Source organism: Brassica rapa, chromosome A01, assembly GCF_000309985.2.
Source record: "Brassica rapa cultivar Chiifu-401-42 chromosome A01, CAAS_Brap_v3.01, whole genome shotgun sequence".
Taxonomy (NCBI): Eukaryota; Viridiplantae; Streptophyta; class Magnoliopsida; order Brassicales; family Brassicaceae; genus Brassica; species Brassica rapa.
In genome coordinates this window covers 14970282-14985224 of record NC_024795.2, presented here as the reverse complement: position 1 = coordinate 14985224, position 14943 = coordinate 14970282, and the positions used below count along the sequence as shown (strand labels likewise).

The window sequence follows — 14943 nt, the reverse complement described above, 5'->3', positions numbered from 1 at the left end:
TTAACCTCTAAACCGGAGTATTGGTTAACTCAATCACGAAGCCATTTGTTTCAGACCGGGAGTGGTTGTAACCATTTTTCTTTTCCTTGATCTACGGTAGAAAGGAAAGTGATGTTTTCGTATGCCTCGACCCGGACACCAGTCCAGGGTTTAGGGTTTAGAGTTTAGTTTTTAGGGTTTAGAGTTGAGAAGTGAGGTTTTGGGGATAAGATTTCAAATTTTGAAAAATAAAAAAATTTAAATTTTTCAAAAGATAAAATGCTATTTTGCTCATTTTAATTTTTGAGTGCTATTTTTGTGATATAAACTTAGAAATGTGCTATTTTGGAGATTTACCTTTGTTAGAATCTAAAAATGATATAAAAATAAAATCAAATGGGCATTTGGTGGAATTCTTGGATTCTCTTTGGCAGTCTATATCATTTTTTTGGGTCTACATGCTCCTTCTCAGATGGGCATTCGTCATCAACAGTTGCCGATACTCAGGATCCAAATGGTTGGCGTCTGTTTCCTGCATGGTCAGATAAGAAACTCTAGATTCTATCCTTCCTAACTATAATCCCACAAAAAAAAATTAATTACCATATCTGGTTCATTAATGGTAATAACTACAAAATCCTATCTTCAAAAGCAGTGTGGTGTCATTTGTATCTCAGAGACGGTAACATCTTGGGGATTTCTTGTTTGGAACAAAGATGGTATCCCAACCATGTTATTACTACTTGAGTATTTACCATAAATCGTAATCCTACCATGAACCGTTTATATGCATGAGATTTAGATACTGAGATAATTGTATATTTTGTGGTTTGGACAATGAGTTTAAGATTACTTATTCTTCATTTGCAATTATCCATTTTCAGTTTGGTCTGCTTTCATGTCTTGGCTGCATATTTCATCATCTCCTTTTGTTTAGACTGATATTATATTTCTATGCCTCAACCCGGACACCAGTCCAAACCGATTTCGCACAACTCGAACCGATAGGTGATCCAAGTCTAACCAGTCTATTTTTAGTTTAAGTGTAATATTCAAATGAGGTTCTCAACCAACGATTCTTTAACTAGCAAAGAAAATCAAATGGCCGCATTGAATAAATCATAAAGGATTTGATACATTGTAGTTTAAATAGAATACTATTAATCTTATACAAAACTAGACACAAATGACTTAAATAACACTCACACCCATTGGCCGCCTTTCTTAGTTAGTGAGGCTTAAAAAACTATACAATTTCTTAGTGAGGCAAATCATTCCGCCTACATAGTTAGCCCTGAAAACCTAATCCTAACAAGAAATGATCTTAAGTCTTATAAGCGACGAAAGTTTCCTAACCAAATCAATCTAACGCACACTCGGCCTCATCATTTTGGTCTGCTAGGTATGGTTCATTCCCAAGGAAATGCCTTGGCGAATTCCTCCCATATGTATGTTGTCTTAATCAATCGCCTAGCATTTCATACACCCGATCGGCCCATTAGCCTTCCCCAAGCATACGACCATTTTTAAGTTTATATTCCTATAATCAGTTTGAGTAATCTATATGAATGCACAAAACAAAGGTAACACACTCAACCTCAATGCCGTGTGTATCGAGCACACAACACTCAATCAATCCAACTCACAATCCATAATCAACCTAAAGGCCATGACCAATACTCGTCCAGTCATAGACCATCGGTTCTAACTCTACGTCAAAACACTCACCTTAGCTAATCAAAGAGAAATGAGAAGAAGAGAAATCAAAAACACAAAAATCACTCTTTCGGTCATTTCCTTTACAACCGCCCAAAGCTCATCGGACTGCCCCTAAGTACCGTCGGACAACTCTCCCTAACCGAGTAGACCACTCAGTTACAACTGTTCATCTGGTTCATTAATGGTAATAACTACAAAACCCAATCTTCAAAAGCAGTGTAGTGTCATTTGTATCTCAAAGATGGTAACATCTTGGGGACTTCTTGTTTGGAACAAAGATGGTACCCCCAACCATGTTATTACTACTTGAGTATTTACCATAAATCGTAATCCTACCATGAACCGTTTATATGCATGAGATTTAGATATTGAGAATAATTGTATATTTTGTGGTTTGGATTGTGAGTTTAAGATTACTTATTGTTCATTTGCAATTATCCATTTTCGGTTTGGTTTGATGTCATGTCTTGGATGCATATTTCATCATCTCCTTTTGTTTAGACTGATATTATATTTGTAAGACTCGACCCGGACACCAGTCCAAACCGATCTCGCACAACTCGAACCGATAGGTGACCCAAGTCTAACCAGTCTATTTTTAGTTTACGTGTAATATTCAAATGAAGTTCTTAACCAACGATTCTTTAACTAGCAAAAAAAATCAAATGGCCGCATTGAATAAATCATAAAGGATTTGATACATTGTAGTTTGAATAGAATACTATCAATCTTATACAAAACTAGACACAAATGACTTAAATAGCACTCACACCCATTGGCCGCCTTTCTTAGTTAGTGAGGCTTAAGAAACTATACAATTTCTTAGTGAGGAAAATCATTCCGCCTACATAGTTAGCCCTGAAAACCTAATCCTAACAAGAAATGATCCTAAGTCTTATAAGCGACGAAAGTTTCCTAACCAAATCAATCTAACATACACTCGGCCTCATCATTTAGGTCTGCTAGGTATGGTTCATTCCCAAGGAAAGGCCTTGGCGAATTCCTCCCATATGTCTGCTGTCTTAACCAATCGCCTAGCATTTCATACACCCGATCGGCCCATTAGTCTCCCCCAAGCATACAACCATTTTTAGGTTTATATTCCTATAATCGGTTTGAGTAATCTATATGAATGCACAAAATAAAGGTAACACACTCAACCTCAATGCCGTGTGTATCGATCACACAACACTCAGTCAATCCAACTCACAATCCATAATCAACCTAAAGGCCATGACCAATTCTCGTCCAGTCATAGACCATCGGTTCTAACTCTACGTCAAAACACTCAGCTTAGCTAATCAAAGAGAAATGAGAAGAAGAGAAATCACAAACACAAAAATCACTCTTTCGGTCATTTCCTTTACAACCGCCCAAAGCTCATCGAACTGCCCCTAAGTATCGTCGGACAACTCTCCCTAACCGAGTAGACCACTCAGTTACAACTGTTCATCTGGTTCATTAATGGTAATAACTACAAAACCCAATCTTCAAAAGCAGTGTAGTGTCATTTGTATCTCAAAGATGGTAACATCTTGGGGACTTCTTGTTTGGAACAAAGATGGTACCCCCAACCATGTTATTACTACTTGAGTATTTACCATAAATCGTAATCCTACCATGAACCGTTTATATGCATGAGATTTAGATATTGAGAATAATTGTATATTTTGTGGTTTGGATTGTGAGTTTAAGATTACTTATTGTTCATTTGCAATTATCCATTTTCGGTTTGGTTTGATGTCATGTCTTGGATGCATATTTCATCATCTCCTTTTGTTTAGACTGATATTATATTTGTAAGACTCGACCCGGACACCAGTCCAAACCGATCTCGCACAACTCGAACCGATAGGTGACCCAAGTCTAACCAGTCTATTTTTAGTTTACGTGTAATATTCAAATGAAGTTCTTAACCAACGATTCTTTAACTAGCAAAAAAAATCAAATGGCCGCATTGAATAAATCATAAAGGATTTGATACATTGTAGTTTAAATAGAATACTATCAATCTTATACAAAACTAGACACAAATGACTTAAATAGCACTCACACCCATTGACCGCCCTTCTTACTTAGTGCGGCTTAAGAAACTATACAATTTCTTAGTGAGGCAAATCATTCCGCGTACATAGTTAGTCCTGAAAACTTAATCCTAACAAGGAATGATCCTATTCTTATAAGCGATGAAAGTTTCCTAACCAAATCAATCTAACGCATAGTCGGCCTCATCATTTAGGTCCGCTAGGTATGGTTCATTCCCAAGGAAAGGCCTTGGCGAATTTCTCCCATATGTCTGCTGTCTTAACCAATCGCCTAGCATTTCATACAACCGATCGGCCCATTAGCCTCCCCCAAGCATACGACCATTTTTAGGGTCTATATTCCTATAATCGGTTTGAGTAATCTATATGAATGCACAAATCAAAGGTAACACACTCAATCTCAGTGTCGTGTGTATCGATCACACAACACTCAATCAATCCATAATCAACCTAAAAGCCATGACCAATACTCGTCCAGTCATAGACCATCAGTTCTAACTCTACGTCAACACACTCACCTTAGCTAATCAAGGAGAAATGAAAAGAAGAGAAATCACAAACACAAAAATCACTCTTTCGGTCAGTTCCTTTACAACCGCCCAAAGCTCATCGGACTGCCCCTAAGTATCGTCGGACAACTCTCCTAAACCAAGTAGACCACTCAGTTACAACCGTTCACTGGTTAACCCTCTCTCTCTCTCTCTCTATCTCTATCTCTCTCTCTCTCTCTCTCTCTCTCTCTCTCTCTCTCTCTCTCTCTCTCTCTCTCTCTCTCTCTCTCTCTCTCTCTCTCTCTCTCTCTCTCTCTCTCTCTCTCTCTCTCTCTCTCTCTCTCTCTCTCTTTGTCTCTCAATTTGTAAGGTTTCCCTTTTGATTTCATATGCCAAAGGAGGAAGTGTCGATGGGTATTATAGACAAGAGGAAATGGTCGATGGTACACCAGTGGCCAAGGGCTGAAATGATGCGACTTACACTCGTAACCATTCGCTCAGCCTTTGTGTTCTTTCGGCCCTTGATATACCATGGATTTTATCCATTTTGAGCTATGGTATATAGGTGTTTTAGATACTATTTATTATGTTTTGGAGATGTCATTAGTTAGCGTTACTGAAAAATAATAATATTATTATTAATTAGCGCTACTGCATATTATAAAACACCTGACAGCTAGAGATGTCAAACAGGTTGGTCCGTCCCGTACCGCGGTGGGATCGTCATCTCGCGGGCCCAGGCGGGCCTGTCCCACGCAGGATGCGGTCTCCAAATGGTCGGCCCAATCCTGTACCGCCCAAGCCCACAGTTCCTTACAAGCCATCCCGCGGGCTGAACGCAAAAGGAGTGCAGCAGGACACGTCTCGACACTGCAGGCTGCTCCACTACATAACAAAGTGCACATAATGAAGATACATGAACACATGAAGCATCTACTACTGGAGCTCAACAAAATTTTACTAGTTTTGCGTAAGAGAGTGACTAACCTGAGTTCCTGAAGCTGTTTGGGAATGAAAAGCTGGAAGCTGACGTGTTGACGCCTCCTTGTTCACCATCACTCCAACAGCTCGAAACAACACATATTCATACACATGACACACAAAAAAAAAATCAGAGACAATTCATGGAACATATCAGCACTACAATGCAAACAAGTAATGTCTTATCTTATAAAAGGAGAAGAGGATGAACCAGTCGCCTCCTTGTTCTTCATCACTTAATCGCCTGAAAACATAACACAAAACAAAGACAACACGACAAGAAAACATATCAGAGACTGAACACTTCTCATATTTGTTCAACTTCTGTAACCATATCAGATAAAACGCTAGCTGGTCTTCTTAATAAGAGCTAACACAAACTATAGATTGTTAAGACAATCAGAGACAACACACATTCACATGGATTTAATCTGGTCTAAATATTCTAACGAGTTCAACGGACACATTCACAATTTAAAAACAAATTAAACCAACCTAACCGAGACAGAGACATAACACACTCGAAAGACATCAACCTAAGCTAAACAACAGACATCACATGCAATACAACTACATCAGAGACAAAACAAGTAAATAAAGAGGAGAAATGGAGAAGGAAACAAACATGCATGCAGCAAAGGAGAAGCTCTGATGGTGGATCTTAGAAGAATACAAGCTCCGATGGTGGATCTATAAGAAGCTCCGGTGGTGGATCGAAGCAGATAAGCTCCAGAAGAGACCCGCCTGCAAAAGAAGATGAAATAATTGCTTAGTGCCGACAATATAGATCCACAACAAACAACAAGAATCTTTCCTTACATGTGACATGCATGGACCGCAGGAGAGCCCAGTAGCATCGTCGATGAAGAAACCATGGCCGGAGCTGGATCTTCTTCTTCGGTGGAAAGTTACTTCGCAAACTTCTTGTGATGGCTCCAAGAAGCTTCACCGGGGGAGATAGAAGGCGAATGGTAAACCAGAAGCATCATCGACCTTGCAACACGGTCACCGGAGCTACTTCACACCGCATCGCCTTCTTGTCCACTCTCTCTCTCTCTCTCTCTCTCTCTCTCTCTCTCTCTCTCTCTCTCTCTCTCTCTCTCTCTCTTTTTCAGATGGAGGCACAAAAGGAAAATGGAGAATTAGGGTTGCGGGACTCTACAAAACCTACAGGTCATCCTTGGCCCATCCCTATTTTGGCCCATCCCGCACAATACCCGGCCCGCAAGTCCCGCAAAAAAGGGGCTTACTAAACCCCGGCCCAAACCCGCCCCGCAGCAGGCCTTCACAAACCCAGCCCGCGGTCCAATCCCTCCTTTGACATCTCTACTGACAATTGTGAAAAAAGAAAGCTTGACAAATAAAATTTTAATATGATAAAAACAGAAAATATTTCCAAACACAATATTTTAATCTGATTGTTGATAGTTAAAGACTTAAAGTATATACATATACATTAAATGGAGGGTTTGTGAAGGTAACTTTCCTTTTGTTTATGTTGATATTATATTTATATGAACACAATTTTTTTATTAAATTAAATTAAAAACAAAAACTAAACAAAACAGACTATATTATACTTTAACTTGGACAGTAATATATATGTTAATATATCACGTGTCATTTTAGCAAAAATAATTAGCAAAAAAATGAGTGGTTAGCTTTTGACATACATGGTAAAAATTTCTTATTTTTCATCTTTTAAATAGGAAAAATTCTAGCTTTACCTCATGATACCATTTTCAAATGACGTTTAAAATGATAATTATTTTCATAAATACCTTAAGTTTATTATGAAAAATACAAAATTAATCATTCTAAATCATTTACAAATAGTTAAAAAATTATTTATAATATATTAAGAACTCAATCCCAATCCCTATAAACTAATCCCTAAACAATAATAAATAAGCCCTAAACTCAAATCTTAGAGGATTTTTGATTGAATGTATTTTTGAAAATTGGTATCCAAATTAGTGTGTTTCAAGCAATTTCTCTTTTAAATATTTCCTATGTTCTTGAAAAACACATGTTTAAGATTTTATTGATGTTTTTATAAATTGCTATAAACAAGCTGTAAACCGTTAAAAATATTAATTTAAAATATCAGAATTAGTTAAATATTAGTTGTTATTGTAAATTATATGACAGAAATAAATAAGGTATATTTAATTTTAAGTATTTATTTTATATTTAATTAATATACTTAAGCTGTATAAGTTTCATTTATATTAGGAACCGATGTAATAGAAAATTATATTATTTGTCACATAAGATTCTAAGTTAATTTATTGTACTTGTTTTTAAATAATAATGTATATTGAAAAAAGTTGAATAATATTAATGACAATCGTTTGTTGCATAGAAATCACTAAGTATAACATATATAGATAAAATGCATATGTAAATTGTAAATTTGTTGTAACTATATAAGTTCACAATTATATTAAATTATGCGATGGTCATTTAGATTGTCTGTTCTGTTTTTTTTTGGTCTCTCAATTTACAATTTGTAGTTTTTCTTTTAACAACATCAGTTTGTAGTCTTACAATTTTATATTTAATTAGAGAGAAGAACCACCTGAGATCGCCATACACTATTGAGTTGCTCACTGTCTATGGTTATTGCCGATAAAAAGGAGGCCTTTCTCTAGTTGTTCTTAAAAAGTTAATCTTTAAGAACTGATCATCGGATACTGTCAAATCTACCAGATTCAGTTTTCAAATTAACTGTGGTTTCAATTTGTGGCAAGAGTTTTTGCTGAGTTTGGTGTAGGTCTTGCTGTTGCTTTGCTTGTAGTTGTTGTTGGCATTATTTAGCTTAGATTGAGTTGTTGTTTAGTTTATTTTCATGCATCTTATGTTCTTTGTATCCTTTATCTTATGTTCTTTGTATTTTTTGTATTTCTGTCTAAAACTTGAAAATGGTAATAAAACTTCGATATTGTCACCAAAAAACACTTTATATTTAAAGACTTATTCTTAGGTCCACTCCCTAGGGTGAACTTCTAGGTTCACCAACCAATAGAATTGTTTTATTTTATATTTGATATCTTTTAAAAAAGAAAACAAAATATTTTCAAATTATATTATATATTTAAAATTAAAAGGTAAAAAAAATAGTAATAATTACAAAAAAAAATATTTTACGTCGTCAGCATAACATTAAACCCTAAACCCTAAATTCTAATCCCTAAACCCTTAGCCCTAAACCCTAAACCCTTGGATAAACCCTAAACTCTAGGATAAATCCTAAACTCTAGGATAAATTCTAAACTCTAAATCAGAATCACTATACACTAAAATATTCAAGCGTTTATGGTTTTAGTATTTTTATTTAGAGTTTAGGATTTATCTAAGGGTTTAGCGTTTACCCAAGGGTTTAGGGTTTACCCAAGAGTTTAGGGTTTATCCAAGGGTTTAGGGTTTAGGATTTAGGGTTTAGGGATTAGGATTTAGGGTTTAGTGTTTTGTTGAGAACATTAAAAAAATATTTTTTTTAATTCTTTTTTCTGTAACTATTATCTTTTTTTACTTTTTTATTTTAAAAACATAATATAATTTGAGAATATTTTGTTTCTTTTTTTAAAAGATATCGAATTTGAAATAATGAAATCCTATTGGTAGGTGAAATATGAAACCTAGGTTCACCTTAGAAGATGAACCCAAAAATGACTCATATTTAAATATAAAATCATTATGCTTTCTTTTTGACTAAAAATTTAAATTGGACGTGGGAATTTATATCACATGAAAATGCTGCCGCCAGAATAGTCTACGGGTGGCCAATCAAAGTGATTGAGAAGCAGCTCACATGCCTAATATCGAGCAGGCTTATATGGCTCGGCTACGAATAAATGTGGCCATTGGATTACAATCAACAGCATTAGCTCAGTCAACTGTAGAAACGGTGACTGGTGGGCAAGAACTTAAGACAACAAGAAAACTGCATGCCGTTTTTAGCCTAAAAACATATAGCTTAGGTGCCTCTTGCAGTACGTTTTCAGTTTTCACCTTTGAAATTCTAAAAACGTGCCATTTAGGTGTTTCAGACTCTTGTTCTGTTCCTTGCTGGGTTGCCAATTTCGCTCGAGAAATTCGTCAACTCATAAGTCAATTGGGTTAGAAATTCGTCAACTCGTAAAAATTTAAAGAGTATGTTCCCTGATATAGAAAAAGAGATACTTTTAATTTTCTTAACATGTTTGTACACAGACAAAAGAAAACAAAGAATACATTTTTCTTGATATCAGGCTATGTACTAGAAGATGCATGCTGTAATGCTTGTTTATTTATAGAAATCTATATAAAAAAAGCGTGATTACCTGGAAAGGGGAAATTATTATTGGTAGATAAGTGCAGCGATCAACATGACAACATGGATGAATGTTTGCTTTGAGTGGGGGCTAAAGGTCCAATTACGCTGAAAAGTCAAGATTCAATCTCAAAATTCTTCCAATATCTCTAATCCCTATACAAAAATGCCAGTTTATTAGTAACTTGATTGCGATTCATCCACCCAGTTTATTAGTAACTTGATTGCGATTCATCCACCGTACATTCAATTATCCAAAAAGAATTACTAATTTATTAGCCCCTGTGTTTGTTTATACGGACATACATTATGTAGGATAATTGCGATTTTTATAATATGCGTACATGATTATGTTTAATTAGTGAAACACATTATGGTGCAAAACAGATGTTTGATTAGTAAAAAAGAAACAAGAGTATACATTTACAAAAACTGTTAATATATTTATGCAATTCCGGTCGATTTTGCTTCGGTGTTTTGGTTGTTTAGGTTCACGTAGTAACCCCGATAACCATATAATCTATAATATAAACATTTATATCACCAAACTAAAGAATAATTTGTATATTGATGGCCAAACTAATATATATTTATGAATGTCGGAAACCTTTGTTTTTTTGGTTTTTTCTGTGTCCCGGGCCTATGAGTGTATTATGAGTTTTATTTTTAAATGAGGTTCATCACGTTATATGAAAAAAAACAATTATAGTTTTTCCATATTGTAAACTGTTTTCGTTTAACATGAGTTAGAGTTTTTTTCATCATTATCGTAGACAAGTCTGAGTTACAAAGTTGCGCCGTGTGTCTGTTCGTAATCTATTTTTTTACCGGTGAACTCTTCATCTCCCCATCTTAAATCGCTTGATCTTAAATGTTCCTGATTTGTAGCCTTTCTATAAAACATACATATATGATTCTCATCTTTGATGAACCCAATCTGTATCTCCACAAAACTCATTGATTCCTCTTAGCTTTAACGATCTTCTAGAAAATGTCTCTCTGCCTCTCCAGTTCCTCAAACCGGCGTTCCCGGCATGCATCACTCAACCTTCGAGTCTCTTCGTGTTGGTCGTAGTAGTCAGAGCATAGCCTCTAACCTCCTCGCTTATGCGATTCCCTTAACTTCAAGAAAGACAATGAGTTTATGGGAATCATGGTTCTCTTCCTTGATGAAAAGGTAAGTTAATCTTCAATTTATCACTTATTTAATAAAATTGTTTTTAATTGATTTCCTGATTCTTTGTTAAATAATATTATTTACAGAATCCGTGATTCATGAGTTTATTCCCGCCGGACGTGCTAATCATTACATGTCATCTTTGAAAGTCGGCTCCATTGTGAAAGTCGATCGTTTTGAGGTTGCTAGGTGCTCAAGCATGTACAAGATAATTGATAATTCATTCTTCATTCGTTTCATCTCACCAACTATTATTGATGAAGTCATCACGGCTGTTCCTAAGATCAATCTACAATCATAATTAGACTGTTTGACAATCTCTAAGTGATTACAAACACAAACCTAGAACTTCCAGATATATTATCGTATTGCATCTGGATTTATAATATGTTTTGTTATCGTAACTGATATTTAAACTCGCAGATATGGTTGGGAAAATCCGTTCGGTTTCAATTCAACTGGTCAAAATTTTGATTCTACACATATATAACGTATATATAGCAATAATGGTTTTAGAACTTCATCCTGGTTAATTCACCGCATAATCCGAAAGCGCACGCATTACAGCTAGCATAATTCCAAACAAGAAAATAAAGAAGAGCTGAGTGACAACTAGGGAAGTTTATATAATAAAATTTCATGCTTTCATTATTTTAGCTCCACCCATATCCCCATCATAATTACCACATTTCTCCAGTACTGGCAGCGCCTACATCATTACTCTCATTTACTCCTAACCTTTTCAGTAATTTGTTTGTATCTTGTCCCCCTAATATCTTTCATTTGGGTCGCTATTTTTTATACAAACACTTGAATTTCGAAAAAAGTATAATTACAAGAAAAATATATTCATGTTTTATATTCATCCAATTATAATTTTCACCGTTTAGAACTATTTTTGTTATTTCACTAAAATATAAAAAAAAATGAAATGTAACATTTTCGGTATATTAGCTTTAAAAGATCATTAACAGAACACAAGGAAAAAAAGTTAATAATTAGGTTGAAGAATGACAAATTTCCAAGCGATGGTTTTTATTTAGTGAATGGCCTAAATTATAAAAGGCCCAAAGCTTTCCCCTGACCCTATTCTTCCGGTAACCAGAGCCTGGAACCGTATTTTTGGTCAGAGGGGCGTTTCTCGACCCAAAAATAGGTAAGACGTGTCATTACAGGCTGAGATATCGTGCTCAGGTACAAAACTAACGGCTTAGATCCGTTTTTTGTCAAACGATATTAAGGGCCAAAATTTCCTTCCGTTTTCTAGACATTTTGAAAAACACAATTCATAGGCACCCATTTCAGAGAGCCTCTTTGTCCTCTTCTTCGTCTATACGTAAATTCATCAGGTAAATGTTATTTTTTATTTTGTTTATTAGTTTGGAAAATATATGTATTGTGAGAGAGAATTCGAAAATTCTTGTCGTGGATCATTTGGATTCGATGACCGGTCGAAGAATTTTTTTTTTTTTCAGTAATCGTAATGTTAGTGTGTTGATTATTAGAGAACTTTGGCGAACATGTTTTTTTTTTTTTGACAAAACTTTGGCGAACATGTTGTTGGTATCTTTCTCTTTTTGCATCTCAAGAATCGAAGAAGTCAAAATATTTATATATGTAACTGGGCATAACTCTGGTCTGTAGATTTGGGCCAATGTGTTTGATTTTTTAATAGTGTTGGTTATGCGAATTTGGCTTTAACCATTGGTGCTTTTTAAAAAAAAAATAATCTGATCCCTTTTCTTGATTACGCGATGTTTAATATTTTCATATTTTAGATGTATAATTCTTGTCTCTTCTGTTCATGCGATCAGCTAGATATATTTGAAAATGGCGGATGGTGAAGATATTCAGCCCCTCGTTTGCGATAACGGGACCGGAATGGTCAAGGTAACAAAAACAAGATTTAAATGTTTTATCATATGTCATTAAGTTGAAAGTGAATCAATTAAACTTTCAACTTGCGTGTAGGCCGGTTTTGCTGGTGATGATGCTCCAAGAGCTGTATTCCCAAGTATCGTTGGCCGTCCACGTCACACGGGAGTGATGGTTGGAATGGGACAAAAGGATGCTTACGTTGGAGACGAGGCTCAGTCCAAACGTGGTATCTTAACTCTCAAATATCCAATCGAGCATGGTATTGTCAACAACTGGGATGACATGGAGAAGATTTGGCATCACACTTTCTACAATGAGCTCCGTGTCGCTCCTGAAGAACACCCGGTTCTGCTTACCGAAGCCCCGCTTAATCCAAAAGCAAATCGTGAGAAGATGACTCAGATCATGTTTGAGACGTTCAACGCTCCTGCTATGTATGTTGCGATTCAAGCCGTTCTATCCCTCTATGCCAGTGGCCGTACTACTGGTTAGTACACTCATACGTCATAAACCCTTATGTTTCTTTCTTGAACAAGACTCTGTCTAAGTTGTTTTGCGTACAACACATCACAAATATTTTGCGTTGTTCTCAATGATACATCAAGAGATAGCTTGCTTGTTTGCGATAACTAGGCCTTGTGCATTCTGTTTTCTGTGAGTTCGGTTCGGTTTATTGAGTACATAAAGATTGTTATAGTTTGGATTTAAATAAATCTCTATTTGGTTAGATTTATTATTTCTATAACTAGCTATAATTCTTCTATTGACTTGTCCTCTTTTGCATTTTCTTTTGCTTAGGTATTGTTTTGGACTCTGGAGATGGTGTGAGCCACACGGTTCCAATCTACGAGGGTTATGCTCTGCCACATGCAATCCTGCGTCTGGACCTTGCGGGTCGTGATCTGACTGACTACCTCATGAAAATTCTGACAGAGCGTGGTTACTCCTTCACCACAACTGCTGAGCGTGAAATCGTTAGAGACATGAAGGAGAAGCTCTCTTACATTGCCTTGGACTACGAGCAAGAGCTCGAGACTTCCAACACCAGTTCCTCGGTCGAGAAGAGCTTTGAGCTGCCAGACGGTCAAGTGATAACCATTGGGGCAGAGCGTTTCCGGTGCCCTGAAGTCCTGTTCCAGCCATCGATGATCGGAATGGAAAATCCGGGAATCCATGAAACTACTTACAACTCAATCATGAAATGTGATGTGGATATCAGGAAGGATCTTTACGGTAACATTGTGCTTAGTGGTGGAACCACAATGTTCGGTGGGATTGGTGATAGGATGAGTAAAGAGATCACTGCCTTGGCTCCGAGTAGTATGAAGATCAAAGTGGTGGCTCCACCTGAAAGGAAGTACAGTGTCTGGATTGGTGGCTCTATCTTGGCTTCCCTCAGCACTTTCCAGCAGGTAATTCACATACAAATCTTACATCATAGTCCATTGTTTGTGTTTATGTGTATAATTTGTGATAAATTGTTACACAAATATGTTTTAAATTTGCAGATGTGGATTGCCAAGGCTGAGTATGACGAATCTGGACCGTCCATTGTCCACAGAAAGTGCTTCTGATCACAGCCACCAAGTGATACAAATGCGATAAAAAGTTTGATAGCATTCTTTTCATGCTGAAGCCAGTTGTCATCATTCCTAACCTCTGAGTTTTTGTTATTCTTCTTCCTCATTGTTTATTACTATATAATCTTGCTTTTGAAGTAAATAAAGTCAAAAACAGATCATCCATTCACAGAGTGTTTATTATTATTTATATTGTATACATATTGGTATACACACATTATCATCTTCTCAGTTTTCTCTCTCTCAGCTGTGTTATACTGACCGCGATTTCATATCAAGTGTATTTAGTTTGTGTTCTCATCAAGCAATGAGACGTTATGCTTACTTTTGCCATTGGATGATTCTCATCTTCTTTTGCTAGATCTTGACCCTTCCTTTTATCAGAACACAAAAGTGGGTTTATCTCTGTGTTCTCATCATCTTCAGGACCTATATTTTCTTTCATACTACTCCCAGATTCCTCGTTTGGGTCGATCTTTAACGGCTGAGGGAAGTGGCCAGTTTCATTAGAAGGAAAACAGTGTGTTGATCTCTTTCTTATTCTCAATGTACTTGGTGAAGCTGGAATTGCATTTCCTTTAGACTCAGGATTCATTCTCTGACTTAGAAATAGATAGAGACTTGCGTCTAAAGGTACCGAAACCTCATATTTTCAATGTGGCACATTTAAGAATTTTTTCCATTTTATGTTTTATAAACAATCCACTTTTACCTCCATATTTATTCAAACGAACTAGGATTTTAACACATGAAAACACTATCTCATAGTGCTCATACT

The 14943-nt window shown here is 36.0% G+C and overlaps 1 protein-coding gene across 2 annotated transcripts; it reads left to right on the top strand.

Annotated features, from left to right (window-relative positions):
* The first annotated feature begins 10131 nt into the window (after positions 1-10131).
* Positions 10132-14405, top strand: LOC103873698 (actin-12). 2 transcript variants are annotated; one of them, XM_009152092.3, is made up of 5 exons: positions 10132-12056; positions 12526-12597; positions 12679-13072; positions 13384-13997; positions 14094-14405. In XM_009152092.3, the coding sequence occupies exons 2-5, from the start codon at positions 12538-12540 to the stop codon at positions 14157-14159; spliced, it is 1134 nt and encodes a 377-aa protein (XP_009150340.2). In that variant the 5' UTR covers positions 10132-12056; positions 12526-12537; the 3' UTR covers positions 14160-14405. The 2 variants fall into 2 exon arrangements, with proteins under 2 accessions (XP_009150340.2, XP_009150339.2); XM_009152091.3 differs by having other exon boundaries at positions 10133-12056; positions 12522-12597.
* Positions 14406-14943: the final 538 nt, after the last annotated feature.

Excerpts from the sequence above, each read along its gene's own strand:
- LOC103873698 (XM_009152092.3), top strand. The coding sequence starts at position 12,538 with ATGGCGGATGGTGAAGATATTCAGCCCCTCGTTTGCGATAACGGGACC. Across the intron at positions 12,598-12,678 it reads ACGGGACCGGAATGGTCAAG|GCCGGTTTTGCTGGTGATGA; the intron begins GTAACAAAAACA and ends ACTTGCGTGTAG. Across the intron at positions 13,073-13,383 it reads TGCCAGTGGCCGTACTACTG|GTATTGTTTTGGACTCTGGA; the intron begins GTTAGTACACTC and ends TCTTTTGCTTAG.